Source organism: Equus caballus, chromosome 19 (assembly GCF_041296265.1).
Source record: "Equus caballus isolate H_3958 breed thoroughbred chromosome 19, TB-T2T, whole genome shotgun sequence".
In the NCBI taxonomy this organism is placed as follows: domain Eukaryota; kingdom Metazoa; phylum Chordata; class Mammalia; order Perissodactyla; family Equidae; genus Equus; species Equus caballus.
This window is the reverse complement of record NC_091702.1, coordinates 46,891,386-46,906,864: the sequence shown is the minus strand read 5'-3', so window position 1 is coordinate 46,906,864 and position 15,479 is coordinate 46,891,386. Positions and strand designations below refer to the sequence as shown.

The window sequence follows — 15,479 nt, the reverse complement described above, 5'->3', positions numbered from 1 at the left end:
AGAGATTATAATGATAAACTGACACACACTCTAAACTGGGTAAGGGGGTACAGATAGACAGAAACGGAAGGATTAATGGATTGGAGATACAGATGAAGTTCATGTACCCTGGGGTACAGAACCAAGTGACTTTTGTCAGTAGGAAGTTATAATTAGTTTCTTTTGCTTGGAATGGTCATCTCCGGCTCTAGGCAAACATGACTATTTTATCTCCAACCACATCTATCCAGTGCTTTTCTGCTCCCTGTCTTCCCATGACCCCCCAGAGCCACCACCTGAGTTTGTCACTATCTCAGCCAATCATAAAGGCCGACCTCCAACTAGTCCCTCCTAGAAGCATCTATGTTTTCCCCACTGGGCGCGCTCCTCTAGGTGACAGCCTTCACCCACTGTGTACTGTTAGTATTCACGTGAGACACATTGGTCATACTTTTTTCCTTGCTAAGCCCCTTTACTCAATTGGGAAAAGGCAATGTTATAAACATCCAAAAATCTCTGGATCCCGCGGCAGTATACAGAACAGTGCCAGGCACGGAGCAATCATTCAATAAATGCCAAGGGGGATCCCAGGCTCAAGGGTCTCCAAACCTTACCCGTTCTCTACAGCAGGATTCCACCGCAACCAAACAAAAGCTCGTAATCGCTGTTTACAAAAGTCCCGGATATCTCTAATTACCCCAAGGGTGAGCTCCAATTTCACAAACTTAATTTTAAGCCACTGTAACATTCAAAACATCCTCCTGCGTGAAACAGAACTGGCAGGAGGAGGGGATATGGGGCCCGGAACGACGATCAAAAATATGGATGCCACAATTTGAGAAAAGACACGTTCACTAGAAAACAAATCATTTTCCTTATAGCTTAAGGCAGGTCCGCAAAGCCACATGAGGGATGCCCAAAGAGCCAGTCGGCACAGGGATGTAGTCACGGTCAGACCTCAGCCTGGCACCTACCTGCCTCCTCGCCAGCTCCAGCTGCAGGGCCCGTATCGGAGGTCGCCCCCGGGCCTGCAGCCATGGCTAGCACAACAAGGGCTCCGCCCGGACCCAAAAGTGGAGTGGGAGTGGGACACGACGAGTGCCAAAACCGCGTTCTGAGGCAGCACCACCGGAAGGACTTCTCCGGGGTCCCAGGGAAGCGCCGCTCACGTGGAGTCACGTGACGGGCTGGGCGGGGCCCCGCAGATTTGTTTTGATTTCCCTGTTGTTGAAACGGAAGCACGTGGTGTAGGCTGTGGCGCCTGTTACCTTCCCCAGAGCTTAGCCTTCCTTTCACTGTAGTCTTTTCTTGGCTTCATTTCTGCTTCTCCTCGTTTTCCAGTCAGGCCCTTCCTTTCCACCTTGACGCTCTTTGCCACCCAACCGTACTGGAGTTTTAGGGGACGGTTTGCTTTTTTTGTGGGGCTCGGGACAGTGGAATGTGGCTCTGCGTTCGCTTGCTCTGCAGCCGCTCTTAACCAGCCTTGGATGCCAGGAGAGCTCACGTTTCTCTTCCACCTCCCTTGCCCTTCTGGCAGCAACATGACTCCATCTGGTTTTCTTGGCTGCCGGAGAATACGAACCTCAGGCAAATGTCTTTTAATTGCGTTCCCCGTGACTCATTTCCCGACCTAGACAAGCCAAATCGCTTGACTTAGGTTTTCAAGGACACTAACCGACACCTGTCAGGCTTCTGGATTTGTATACCAAATAAACAATCGGCTGCTTGAGCAAGAGATCAACAACCCTCACCCTTCTCCTCATTTACTCTTTGATCAAAATCATAATAACTGGAGACGAATTGAGGTCGTTTGGGGGCAGAAATCTTCCAGCCTTAATCAACATATCTTTGTTTGCTCGTCTATTAAGCGACAAGAAAATGGATAGGAAGATATCTATATCTTTATCCATGTATATACAGATGAATTAAATTGGCTACTTTATTATCTCCTCATTGGGTATGTACGACACAAAAAGAAAGCTGATAAAACTAGGCATTTCTTGCTGTACGTAAAAAACAAGACATTATTTTCATGCAGCAATCTTCTAGTCCCTACTACTCCTCAATTTTATCCTATCTCCCCCTATAATTTCTCAAGTTATAAATCCAAGAAAAATAAGAATAAACCCAATATAGAAGCAAGCATTAACTAGCTTAAGCGACCGGAGGTCTCCGACTTGTTTATTAGGCACATGATGTAAACTTGGGCACTTCCTCCAGCAACCCCGTGTTCCTTGCCCAACCTCCTCTAACACAGCCCTCTCTGGGAGATTCCCGTGCCCCGGGCTCAGCAGCGGTCCTCCCTGCCTTTTCAGATCCTCTCCGTCCTCTCTCCAGGACCCGAGTCCACTCCCTCTCTGGTCTCTTTCCTGACAGCCGGCCGTCCCAGCCCCGCCTCCCCACCTGGGACCGGCTCGCACGGCGCAGGCGCACCAGGCGCGGCCAGGAGGCCGAAGGCGACCCAAGCAGCCTCGGCCCCCGCCTCTTCCGGCCGCTTACGCGCGGGGCTGGTCCGCGGCCGGCCGGACCGCGCCGGGCAGTGGCCCCGCGGGTCGCGCGTCGGCATGGGCTCGGGCTGGAGCAGCGAGGAGGAGCGGCAGCCGCTGCTGGGGCCCGCGCTCGGGCCTGCGCCGGCGGCTGCCTGGAGAAGCCGGGAGGCGGCGGCGGCGGCGCTGCCCGCGGCGGCCCCGGGTCCCGGGCGGGTGTACGGGCGCCGCTGGCTTGTGCTGCTGCTCTTCTCGCTGCTGGGTTTCGCGCAGGGCCTGGTCTGGAACACCTGGGGCCCCATCCAGAACTCGGCGCGCCAGGCCTACGGCTTCTCCAGCTGGGACATCGCGCTCCTCGTGCTGTGGGGGCCCATCGGCTTCCTGCCCTGCTTCGCGTTCATGTGGCTCCTGGACAAGAGAGGTGAGGGGGTCCGGGGAGCGCCGGCCAGCGCTGTCGCTCCTGGGGGAACGGAGTCTGCCCGGTGTCCAGGCCCGCGGGCCGCCTCCCTCGCCTTCGTCTTTGGGATTGTGTGAGGTGACCGAGTGTTGCTGGCATCCCATTCCTGAATAGAAACCCTCCGTCCTTAAAGCGATGAATATGGGAAGGCTTCTTTGCAGATACTTGTTTGTTTATGTCAAAGCCCATTATGCAACAGCAGGGATTAAGCGATCTCCAAGTGTTCAAGTTTTTGCATGTTGTGGACATCAGAGAGCATCCCTGTGCACGTGCCATGTATGTTTTTTACATCTGACAAAAATGACTGATGCTTTGACTTCAAAGGGATTTGGGGATGTTGAGGATGAAAGGTCAGAAAATAGACTGATGATGCCTAGATATAAGGAAGTAATGAGTTGGCCTTGCATAATAGATGACTCCAGCCCAGGAAGAGCTGTTGGGAAACTCAGATCTGACGCTTTGGTTTCTGGAAAATGGTTAACAGCAGCTTTCAAGTGTGTATGTGTGACTTGGTGGCTGTATCGGTTGAGATTTATGACTCTCAGATAAAGCTTGGCAGATGAATGAAGACTTCGCAGAGGAATACTCTGGCCAGATGTCTGACTTTACCACTTGCCAGTGTGATTCTGTGAGGAGAAGAAAAAAGGTCCTAGGACTGAATGATAAGGCATTGAATTAGACCACACAAGTTTGAGTAAAGAATTCGTGATCAATATGATGTAGCTGCTAAGAACAGGAAGGACTGTTTTAGGCACAATAGTGTCCACAACAAGAAGAGAAATAGTTGGCTATGCTCTACTCTAGTGTTCAGTTCTGAGCGTTAAGGCCATTGACAAGCTTGCGTACTTTAAAAGTTGTGTAACAAGAACGATAAAGGATGTAAAAATCATAATGTGTAAGATGAAGGGAACTGGGTGTGTCAAGCTGCAAAAAGAAACTTAAGGCGGAATATAAAATATGTGAAGATCAAGCGAAAGAAGAATTGGACTTAGTGTGTGTAGTTCTAGAAGGAAGAACTAAATGGAGTGAAGTTACAAAGGGCTCTAACTCAAAGCGGGACGAGGAAGTATTTCTAACAATGAAAGGTGTCCAGCTCTGGAAGGTGTGTCTTGACCAGTGTCAAGCTTCCAGGTAGAGTAAGTACTTATGCAGAGGATGTGTGCTAGATGCTGAGGAAGAGTTTCTTGTACTGAGTGGAGGTTTTCTTTGTTTAGATTTTTTTTTGTTTGCTTTTAAACTAAGTCAGAGACTTTATTTGGATTTCACCAGTTTTTCCACCAGTATCTTTTTTTCCTCTTCCAGGATTCAGTCTAGGGTCCAAATGGCATTTAATTCTGATTTCTCCTTAATCTTCAATCTGTGTCAATTCCTATGTCATTCTTACAAGGTTGGCTAAATTTAGGGGAAAATGCTATTTTATAGTTTATTTATCATCTTTTTATCAGGAGCATTTTTCAATATTACTCCCTAAATTTAACTAACCTTGTTTTTATGGCATAAAAAGATTAATTTTTTACCCTTTTTATTGTAATCGTATCTTTTATCTATGGCCAGATAAATTAGGGGTTACTTATTTGCTTTGCAAGATAAGTTACTTCAGGAGTTCTTTCATAGTTCCTGTAACTATATGGTGAATTCAATTTTCTATTTTCTGTGGGTTGAAGCAATAAAAAATAAATTTAAAAATTCTCTTTTAAGAAAGTGCTTTTCCTTTTCAGTAGGAGAAAGCTAATACACTCATCTGTTGGCTGCTGCTGCAGGTGTCCTATCTGTGTGCATAGAAAGTAAATTCCCAGCGTCCAGGATGCTAGCATATCTTGCTCCCTAGAGGGCAGAGAGTAGTCTGGCTTTCTTGCTGCTGTGAGTCCCAGCCAGCTTAGCATAGAAGACCAATTATCTTGCTAAAATAGATTTCATACTCTCTCACCCCTTTTCCTTTTCCAGCAAGGAGACAAAAAATGACTAGCTAGTGACATAATAGGGGAGCCAAGAGCAAGTGTGCTCTGAGAAGCCAAGTGAAGAAAGTTTCAAGGAGGAGCTAGCATGTAAATGTGTGCCAAGCACTGGGGAGATAGCCTTCCCAGAGCCTACATTCTGGTCTCTCAGAGGAGATCCAGGCAACAGACAATAAAATTAAATATTTAGTAAGTCAGATGGTGATAAACGCTTTGGAGAAAAATAAAGCAGAGCAAGGGAAAAAAGGAATGTGATTGCGTGGTATTCTGCTTTATATAGAGTATCAGGGAAGGCCTTACTGATAAGGTATGTTTGAGCAGAGACCTGAGGGAAAAAGGAAGCCTGACTTGTCAATTCTGGACAAGACTGTTTGGGTCAAAAAGACAAAGGTCCTGAACTTTTGTTTGGCATATGCAAGAAAGAGCAGTGGGGCCTCTGCAGCCAGAGGTGAGCCATGAGGGAAATAGTGGTAGGAGATGAGGTCACAGACGTTGTGGGAGGCTGAATCATGCAGGGCCTCGTGGGCCACTGTTAACACGTTGGCCATTAAGGAGTGAGGGGGCCTGACTCCACTGGACGGCTTTGAGCAGAAGAGTAAAATGATGATTCTGCTGTTGTCTTGAGAACAAGGGCCAGAGCAGGGAGACCAGTTAGGAGGCAGGCAGAATAATCCAGATGGGGCTAATGGTGACTTCCAACCAGGGTATTGGGAATGGAGGATCTGAGAAGCGGTTAGACTCCAGATACGTGTTGAAAGTAGACTCACCAGTGATTGTTGATGGGTCAGAGGTGGGGCGTGAAGAAAGGAGGAGTCTAAGATATCTCTCAACTCTTTGGCATTAGTAGTTGGGAGAATCAAGCTGCACTTTACTCAGAGGTAGAAGATTGTGGAAGCAGCAAGTAGACATGTTAAACTGTCGGCTGGATTACAAATATGGCGTTCACAGGAGAGGCTTGAGCAATAAATTTGGGGTTTGTCAACCTGTAATGGTATTTAGAGTCTCAGGGCCAAGTGAGATCGCTTTTGGAGAAGGGTGTTGCTTCTGTGGAGGACTGAGCCCTGAGGCCTTCGGACGTTTAGAGGTTGGGAAGATAAGGAAGAACCTGCTATTGAGGACTGGAATAGAGCCTGGGAGTTAGCAACATGGAGATTTTTGGTGTCCTTTAAAATAGTCTCACTCAAGTGGTAGGAATGAATTCAAAATAAAATGCAAGGTGTGGAATTGGAGACAATGAGTAGACATTTATGTCAAGCAGTTACACTGTAAAGGGCAGGAGAGAAATGGGACAGTAGCTGGAGGGAATGTGGCTACTGCCAAGGTATCTTTAAACATAAGAGTTATTAAATATATCTCTCTAATGCAGTATCCTAATGGGTCCAATAGAAAGGGGGAAATTGACGATGCTGGAGGGAGAGGGAAGAGCTGCTGTAGCCATGGCCTTGAGTAAGCAAGATGGAATGCGGTCCTCCGAGCACAAGTAAACAGGTTGGCCTCGGATAGAAGATAGCTAATTCTTCACTAGCAACTGAAGAGAAGAGGGGAGGGACGTCAGCATAGTGGTGGAGTGATTTCTTCCCTTTGTTTCTCCCCTCTAACTGAAGAGAAGATAGGATGAATAGATGCAGATGCAGATGGTGGGTGGTAGGAGCTTGTAGAAATTATCTTTGCTTATAGTTCTTAGAAAATAAGAAGAGAAGTTAGTGATGAGTGAAGATAGGAGAGCAGTTTTTGGAGGATTGAAGAGAGAGGATAAGTTATGAAACTATTTCCTGGGAAAGTGGAGAACACATGGACTAGGAAATTATATAGTAGGATTGTTGGGCAGTACTAAGGGCCTGCTTTAGGTGATTGGGTATTAATTTCAAGTGAGACCAGTTGCCATGGTTGTGTGTTTTCCTTCACCCTGTGCTGTTGGGCAAGTGCAGGCACGGGCAGAGTTGGCAGAGCAAGATTTAACCAAAGTTGCAGTTTGCTAGGTGCGTAGGACTAAGAAAGTGTAGGCCAAGAGTAGAGGATTATGTGGAGAGTGATACAGCAATGGACTGTGGAATCTAAACTGTGTAAAGGAGAAAGGAAATACTTGAGGTGGATGAGAGAAAGTAGAAGGCTCCAAAATTGTCATTCCCAATTGGATCAAGAATTTAGAGTAGTAGAGGAAATGAATGGGAAAGAGAGGAGGTCATAGTTGAAGAATGGGATGCTTGAAATTGAGATTATGTCATGGATGCCATTCTAGTAAAGATAAGGTCAGAGTATAACCAAGATAACAGACTCCTGAGGTAGGGTAGAGGACGTGATCATGGAATAAGAAGTCACAGGGCCAAGAGGTCGGGATGTTGAAAGGATCATCTAGTGGATATTGAAATCACCAGATTTATGAAAGAAGTAGCATGCTAATGAGTAATAATGAGCCAAGACATTTGCAAGCAAGTGAGGGTGAATGACTTGGAGGCAGGTATGTGGTGGTCTATAGACAATTGCAGCAAGGAATGGTGAGTATTATAGTCAGATAAATTTAGATCAAAGGCTGTTCTGGCCATGATGGGGTAACAGGAGCTGGATTTATCCTCCCATCTTAAACAACTAAAAGCAAAACAAAATAAAAGTATATGAAACAGTGTTTTCACACATTGGACAACAGGCAGAGCAGGACAGTGATCCTGGAGATTGCTTCAGCTTACTGCCTGGAGAGAATTTCTCGGCAGCAGTGCAGAGATGGGGAGCCCAAACAGTTTTCCTAAGTTGAGGAGACAGTTGAGAATTGCAAGAGGCCAACTTAGCTAGAATTCTTAGGGTAGAGTACCAGAGAGAAAAAAGCTTCAGAGAAAGAAAGTTCTAGATCTACAGGGAGTTCTCTTGAGTCTTCAGCCAAGCACTGATCAGCAGATACTTGTGAGGAAACCAGCCAAGTCTGGAGAAGGGACCACCAAAACGGAGCCGGCAGAACAATTCCCAAAGTTTACAGAAGGCTGGGAATAGTTCACATTCCCCACAGCCAGAATAGAAGAGCTCAGAATACATTGGAGGTTGGGTTGAATATTCAGAAGGGCATTGCCTCAATAGTAAAGACAAAAGAGCCCTAGACTAAAGACTGCTCTGGTTCCACATAATAAAGCTTAAAAGTATGCCTTGAAAAGATCAAAAGTAACTTAGCTGTATCCCAGAACATCATCCAAAAATATTTAAAGGAGGGTCAAAGAAAAAAAATCCATTACCCGACAAGTAAAATTCAGAATGCCTGACATCCAATTCAGTAATTACCAAGCGTGCAAAGAAGCAGGGAAATATAACCCATAAAGAGGAGAAAAAGCAATCTATAGAATCAGACCCAGAAATGGCAGAGATGTTAAAATTAGTAGACAGGAACATCAAAACAGCTACTGTAAATATACTACATGTGTTCAAGAAGATAGAAGGAAGTGTGAGCATGTTAAGGAGAGACACAGAAAACATAAAAAGACCAGCATTAAACTTCTATGGATGTAATGTAATCTATGTCGGAGACAAAAAATGTACATATACTGGACAGGATTCAACATCGGATTAGACATTTCAGAAGAAAGGATTAGTGAACTTGAAGACATAGCAAGAAATACTGTCCAAAATGGAACAAAGAAGAGAAAAAAAGACTAAAACAAAAACCCAGTGAGCATCAGTGAGGTGTAGGACAGTTTTAAGTGGGCTAATATACATGTAGTTAGTGTCCCAGAAGGTGAAGAGAGAGGTAGAAGTAGAGGGCATGGAGATGGGGGGGAGGGTATTGAAGAAGTAATGGCAGAAAAATTTCCAAATTTGGTGATATCTGTAAACCCACAAATCTAAGAAATTCAAGAATCCCAGCAGAAGAAGCATGAAGAGAACTACACCAAGGCACATCATAATCATATCGCTTAAAACCATAGAAAATCTTAAAAGCATCGAACGAAAAGAGATTGGGGAGTTTTAGGGAGGAGAGAGTAACAGGAATGTGGAAGTGGCTGGGAAGCAGTGTCATCAGGGGAGAGTTCTCAGTGGGAGTAAGAAGGTGAAGAGAACGTCTAGAGACGAGCTCGAGAATCTGATTCCGGTGATCCACTGATTCTGAGCACTCCATAAGGCACAGGAGAAGGGTTTCAGGAGTTGGGGAGATGGTGGAGATGAGGTCAGATTAGGGGATATATGAAACCTCATTGGGATAAGGGTGACCTGTGAATTTGGGTCTCTTGTGACTGCTGTAAACAGGAAAAATGGGCATGATGTGATTAGGCCTGATAGCCTCCAAAGCAGATGGAGGTGGCAGGGCTGTGACTGTTGGGGCAGGAACAGGAGGTCTTGGCCAGGAGCAAGCAAAGCTGTCACCTCTGCAGCTGATGGAAGTATGGAGCCTGGCTGGAAAGGGCAGTCTTACCAGATCAACTTTGTGGGCATAACTGATTTCCTGTACTTCTGCTATGGCTGTGTGTGTGGTTGGTTTTCTCCAGCCAACTTTGCATCCTGATTGTTTTGGCACCTGTTTAGAGGCTCTGTTCCTATACCAGATAGGTTCCCAGCAAAAAGAGTATCTCATGCATTGGAAGGAAGCTTACTGCAATGTCTGGATGCTATATTTGCATAGAATTTATTGTTATTTTCCATCATGTTTGTTTCCCAAAATTGTTCTGTTACCTTTTTCATCAGATGGTTTTTGCCCTCACATCCTAGTACTGTAATCATCTGGGATTTATTTACATAAAGTCTCATATACTCATTTTTCTGGGGTCTTCATACCTCTCCTTCCCAAAGTCAGTTGATATCTTTTTGATTACATGAAATTATAGAGTCCTGCCTTGTCAAGATCAATGAGATGAAGAAAACATTCTATTCAAAATTGAGCATTAGATTACATAATAGTTGGCAATAATTGAAAATAAGCAACAAAGCCGTGAGCTGTCTCTGGGAGGTTGCTTTAATAATCAGCTTTTCACAGCTGCTCTACTCTTAAATATTTATATTAGTTGTTATATTGTTGTTTATTTGATAAACAGCATAATTGAGCACAAAAGTGTGCTAGCTTCAGCAGTAACAATAGGGAACCTGGTCGTTTGGACCATATAGCCGTAAACAGTGCCCCACTGCCTACTTGGTGGCTACTTATCTTAATTACAAACCAAATATTTAGGAAAAAAATAAACATCATATGGAATGGAAGCCTTATAGTCCCAAATCTGTAAAATTTTCTTCAGTATCTCATACAGCACCCAGTCTAACCTTATAAGAGCAACATTTTGCAAGTTTAGGATATTTATGACCATGAATGTGCTTTTTATTAATTACACTCTATTTCCTGTGGCTATAATGTGGTTTTAAAATCTGTATTCTGTTAGTAGAAGCAGTAAATGAGCAGTATATATGCATTACTTGTTGCCGAGAAGCATGATTTTCTCTGGTATTCCTTCTGCCAAATTGTGTTAATCATATTCAGATTATATAAGAATATTATAAAGTAAACTCAGTTCATATCACAAAATTATGCTTAATGTAGCATGTGTGTGCCTGATCCAGATTTCAAGTTTATTTTCCTTGATGTGTTTAGTCTGCATAATTATAGTTTTGTTGACTTTCAGTTTCCTTCAAGCAGAGAAGCTCTTTGAAAACCGAGGATTTAACCATCTCCCCTCTGCCAAAAAAAGAAAGTTCTGAAAAAAAAGAAAATTTTGCATTAAACAGTTTAAATCTATTCACTGTGAAGTGGTCTCAAGGAGGTGTTGAGTTTGGGAGCAAATGGAAGAAATGTTGCCACCTTGCCACTTACTCAGTATGAGCCACCTGTGTGATGTGGCTGCCGCAAACAGTAAGGCAGTATTAGTTTAGTGGTAACATAAGTGCAGCATTGCAATAGTAGGAAGATACAGATCCATTATATTATTCTGCCATAGCTAGAATATTGTGCCTGGTTTTGGTTACTTTGTTTTTATATTCTCTTTTACCCTGTTATCCATGTGACCAACCATTGGCACACGTTTTCAAAATAATTGACCATCATTGTATTAATAATCAAAAGGTTCTAAAGGACCACTTCCTATGACCCTATAACAAGCGTTAGCTCGTCCTCCTGATTATAAGATAAAATATGTAACTGGCCAATTGTCATTTTTTGAGAAAATTTAAAGCAATAATCTATCACCTTAAAAAACTTTTTGGGGCCAGTTTTTGAAGAGTTTCAGAGTTTTTGCAGCTTACATTTAAAAATTCGAAATTTTATATTGGAGATATAAAACTAAAATACCCAGTCCTTTAAAATTATTTTCTAGGGGGCTAGCCCTGTGGCCAAGTGGTTATGTTCACGCGCTCTGCTTTGGTGGCCCCAGGTTTCACTCCTTCAGTTCCTGGGCATGGACCTAGCACCACTCATCAGGCCATGCTGAGGCAGTGTCCCACATAGCAGAACTAGAAGCACCTACAACTAGGATATACAACTATGTACTGGGGGGCTTTGGGTAGAAGGAAAAAAAGGAAGATGACAACAGATATTAGCTCGGGGCCAATCTTTAAAAACATACAATAAAATTATTTTTCTGTATTTTTTTGTGTCATAGGTGAACAAAACATTCTAGCCATTCATTTTGAAAAAACAGAGCTAATGGAGTTTTCTATTAAAGTTAGAATCATTTCATTTTAGGCATGTAGAGGGTTCTTTTCCATGTTGGGAGTTATAGAGAAAAGCTAGAATGTAACATAAGTCTGATTGAGTAAAAAAATCTTTGTTCTTAACAGTGGACTTACTTAAAGAGAAAATAGAAAATAATCCAGATGTTTTTGTTTCCTTTTAGGTCTTCGGATAACTGTGCTTCTGACATCCTTCCTTATGGTTTTGGGAACTGGTCTAAGATGCATACCTATAGCAGACTTAATGCTTAAAAGAAGGTAAATCCTATAAATAACTTAATATTTTCCCACATTTTGTCTTTTGTTATGAGAATATTATATTTGTTTGGTTATAAGCTTTTAGTAAACAATTCCATTTTTAATAGGATCAGAAGAGGGTCATATTTATAGTAGTGTTTTTTTCCTACATGATGATTAATTCAGTGGCCATTTATTTGTTGTCATATGGACGATACTGTGCTAATTGTTGTGTAAATAAAAAGAAAACAAGTTAATCTTCATGCTGTCCAGGAGCTATAATAACCAGGGGAAGATAATAGTATAATAACTGTGGGAAAATAATAGTATAGCATGAGGAAGAATCATGTAGGCAATGCCATAGAGAGAGATAAAATTGCCCTGAGAGACTGAGAGAAGTTTCGGCTGAGGGTATCAAAATGAAGAGTTCGTGAAGGAGGTGATAAGTAAACTAGGCATTGCGAGATGAGTAGGGTTTTGGTAAGTTTAGTTAGGGGAAGGATATTCCAGGGTGGAGGACCAGCAGGGATGAAGGCATGGAGGCAAGTAAGCATAGGCCCCTTCGGGGATGGCTAGGTCGTTTCATTCGTGTACAGCAGCATTTCTGCAGCTGGGGTCCATGCATTTATTCTCAGGGGGTGCAAGGTATCTGAAGATGTTTACATTTTGTTTCCCTTGTGGTTGTAATATCAAAAATTATTTTACCAGTAACAATCTGTAATTAAAAGACATTTCTGTTGACCAGAATGTCAATCTCTTAAATTAGTGTTTCTCAAACTGGAGTTCCTTGCATGTGACCTTGAAAGCCTTTGAGAAATTTTTTCTTTTAAAAAGGACCCATAAATCACTCAAGTTTGGGAGACGCTGGTCTACAGAATGAAGTGTAAGAATGGGATATAGGGGCTGGCCCGTGGCTGAGTGGCTAAGTGGTTAAGTTCGCACACTCTGCTTCGGCGGCCCGGGGTTTTGCTGGTTCGGATCCTGGGCGCGGACATGGCACCGCTCATCAGGCCATGCTGAGGCGGTATCACACATAGCACTCACAGCTACACCAGAGGCACTCACAACTACAAAATACAACTGTGTACCGAGGGTGGGGGGGCTTTGGGGAGAAGAAGAAGGGGAAAAAAAAGATATTGGCAACAGATATAGCTCAGGTGCCAATCTTTAAAAAAAATTTTTAAATTTTTAAAAAAATTTTTAAAAAAGAATGGGATATAAAAAGATGAATTTAGGAAAGGGTATCCAGATTATGAAGGATCTTGATGCCATTCTGTGGAATTGTACTTTCCTCACATAGCCACCCAGGTTCTTAATCTGAGCAGCAGGAGGATCAGACCTATGTTGGGTAAACTGCTGATTTGAGGTCTGTGGGATTGATTACAGAGGACAGAGACTGCCATCAGGAGACCAGGAAAGACGCGGTGAGAGCCCAAGCTGGAGTCATTCTTTTGTTGATTTGTTTATTTCTTTATTAGTTCAGTCATTCAGCAAAATTCCCTGAGCTCCTACTATGCACCAAGCTCTCATCTGAGGGTGGGGAATACAGCAGAGAACACAATAGGCAAATCCCTGCCTGATGGAGTTTGTATTCCACTGGGGAGACTGGCAATCAACTGGGTAAATAAATAAAATATATAGTATGTGCCATGGAGAAGAAATAAAATAGGAAAGAAGGATTTGAAATGTCAGGGGAAGCATGAAGTTTCAGAAAGAAGGGCTGGAAAAAACCTTCCTGGGAAGGTAACTTTTTGGAATAAAACCTGAAGGAATGAATAGTCGCTGCATTATCTAGGGGACAAGCATTCCAGGAGGAGAGAACAGAAAGTGTAAAGGATGGCAAGGGAAGAGTAGGGCCTGGCAAGGAGGCTCGTCTGGTTGGAGCGCAGTGAGAGACTTCATGGGAGGAGAAGTGGGAAAGGAGACTGAAGCGGGTGTCGGGGGAGGGGGGGGTGGAGTGCAAGGCAAGGGCCTTTAAGGCTGTCAGCTTTGTCTCAGCTGGGAAACCATTGGAGGTTTTGAGCTGAGGAGAATCATGGTCACAGGCTGCTTTACTGAGAGTAGATTGAAGCTGGAGGTCAAGGGCAGGAGTAAGGCACCCAGTTAGGAAACCAGTGCAGTAGACCAGGTGAGAAATGGTGGTGGCTTGGACCATAGTGAGGGCAGTGGTGGTGGTGAGAAGTGGTCAAATTCTGCTTATATTTTGAAGGGTTTGCTGACGGATTGGATACGAGGAATAAGAGAGAGAGTGAAGTCCAGAATGACTCTTGGCCCTGGGAAGTTGTGAGAATGGAAAGGATAGCCCTTGTGAGAGAGAGCAATGGGAGGCGATATGGTTGAGCTTTCACTCCAGAGACTGACCTCGTTGATTCCATTCACAGAGAGAGGGGATGCAGGAGGAGGAAGGAGTGGACTTGAAGGAAAAGATGCTAACTTTCATTCAGAACAGAATTTTTCAGTTTCAAAATAAATGCTGTTAATTTTCAAATTTTCAAAATGTGTTATCTTTCCAGAAAACGTAGAGTACAAGTGTTTCATATTTTAAAAAGGAAGATAGCAAAATCATTTGGGTTCTTGTGGAAAGCGAGTCTCCATTTCTTGTCCTTCTGAGCAAGGTTTTAATGGATGAGTTTCGTTATTGTGTTTGAGATGTTCTTAGTTTTTCAAACATCCAGGTTTTTTTTAAGCATCCAAAGTTTGTAAGTATAAATTTCAATGTAAGCTTAAATTCAACAACATATTCTTTAAAAATCCTATTAATTTTTTTCTGGCTTTTCTTCTGGTTTTGGCCATCCATGTTATTGCTTCTCTCTAGTCTTATACCCTTCGTATCATTTCCAGATACAAAATTCTAGGAATAATAGAGTTGGCTCTCTGTGTCAGTGGAGAAGGTGGTATGAAAAAGAAAGAGAGCTCGTGAAAAAAAATAAAGATAGGAAAGAGAAAAAAGAGAAATAAAATAAAGAGTTCAGAGAGATTGGGTCTTTCATAAAAAGACGATATAAATTGAATTTTCAGTCCTCGTGTGTTTATCTATAGAGAATGTAGGAATATTGTTCCCTTGAAATGAAATTTCCTTTTATGTCCGTACAATATTTCTTTTAAGCAGTATTACTAACAATGCATACGCAGCTGTTAAACTGAAAATGCTATGATTGGAATACATATTTTTGACTAGTGGTTTCAATCACTCACCACTTTTAAGCTTCAGTCTTGATCTGACACTCAGCGGGAAGGGATAAAGACCTTTAATATTGCTTTTGGCCGGCATTGAGACGAGTATTTAGCAGTCTGTGTTTTTGTGCCCTGGTGCACTTGGAGCTTTTTGACCTTCTGACCCAGCCCTCTGGAATAGTGCCCTGCACCCTTGGCTTCCTGTATCTTGGCTTCCGTAAGTCTCAAGACACGAGAAGAGCAGCTTTCACAAGAGCCCTTTCCTCAGTCAGAACTATCCTTACCACCTTCCTGATGGTGTTCTGCCTCTGCATAGTGTCAGTATTTCTTTGGTCTGCATGTTACCAATGAAAATTCGGGAAAAATTATTTTGTCACTTTTCTCTTTTTAACATCATAGAACTTAGAATATTGAACCATGAAGCATTTCTTCTTCTATGATCAGGAAGCAAATCATACAAAAAAAATGATAGATGGCATTGCTCTGTAGCAATGAATGGCATTACTCTAAGTGTGAAATATGATATTATCTGCCCAGGAAACAATTTAAACACTTCTGGAAGGT

At 43.1% G+C, this 15,479-nt stretch overlaps 2 protein-coding genes across 6 annotated transcripts in view; one reads left to right on the top strand and one right to left on the bottom strand.

Annotated features, from left to right (window-relative positions):
• HSPBAP1 (HSPB1 associated protein 1) overlaps nucleotides 1-2,437 on the bottom strand; it is a 50,638-nt gene extending 48,201 nt beyond the window's left edge. The window contains exons 1-2 of one of the 3 annotated variants that reach the window (XM_070243703.1): nucleotides 2,287-2,358; nucleotides 954-1,543 (exon numbers count right to left, since the gene is read on the bottom strand). In XM_070243703.1, the coding sequence (XP_070099804.1) occupies nucleotides 954-1,017 (64 nt within the window). In that variant the 5' untranslated portion in view covers nucleotides 1,018-1,543; nucleotides 2,287-2,358. Of the gene's footprint in view, nucleotides 1-953 lie in introns of all 3 variants that reach the window. The other 2 variants (XM_023623650.2, XM_023623649.2) reach the window with 2 other exon arrangements.
• SLC49A4 (solute carrier family 49 member 4) overlaps nucleotides 2,401-15,479 on the top strand; it is a 79,792-nt gene continuing 66,713 nt past the window's right edge. Inside the window, exons 1-2 of one of the 3 annotated variants that reach the window (XM_023623651.2) lie at nucleotides 2,401-2,886; nucleotides 11,669-11,762. In XM_023623651.2, coding sequence (XP_023479419.1) covers nucleotides 2,544-2,886; nucleotides 11,669-11,762 — 437 coding nt within the window. In that variant the 5' untranslated portion in view covers nucleotides 2,401-2,543. The remainder of the gene's footprint in view (nucleotides 2,887-11,668; nucleotides 11,763-15,479) is intronic. The other 2 variants (XM_023623653.2, XM_023623652.2) reach the window with 2 other exon arrangements.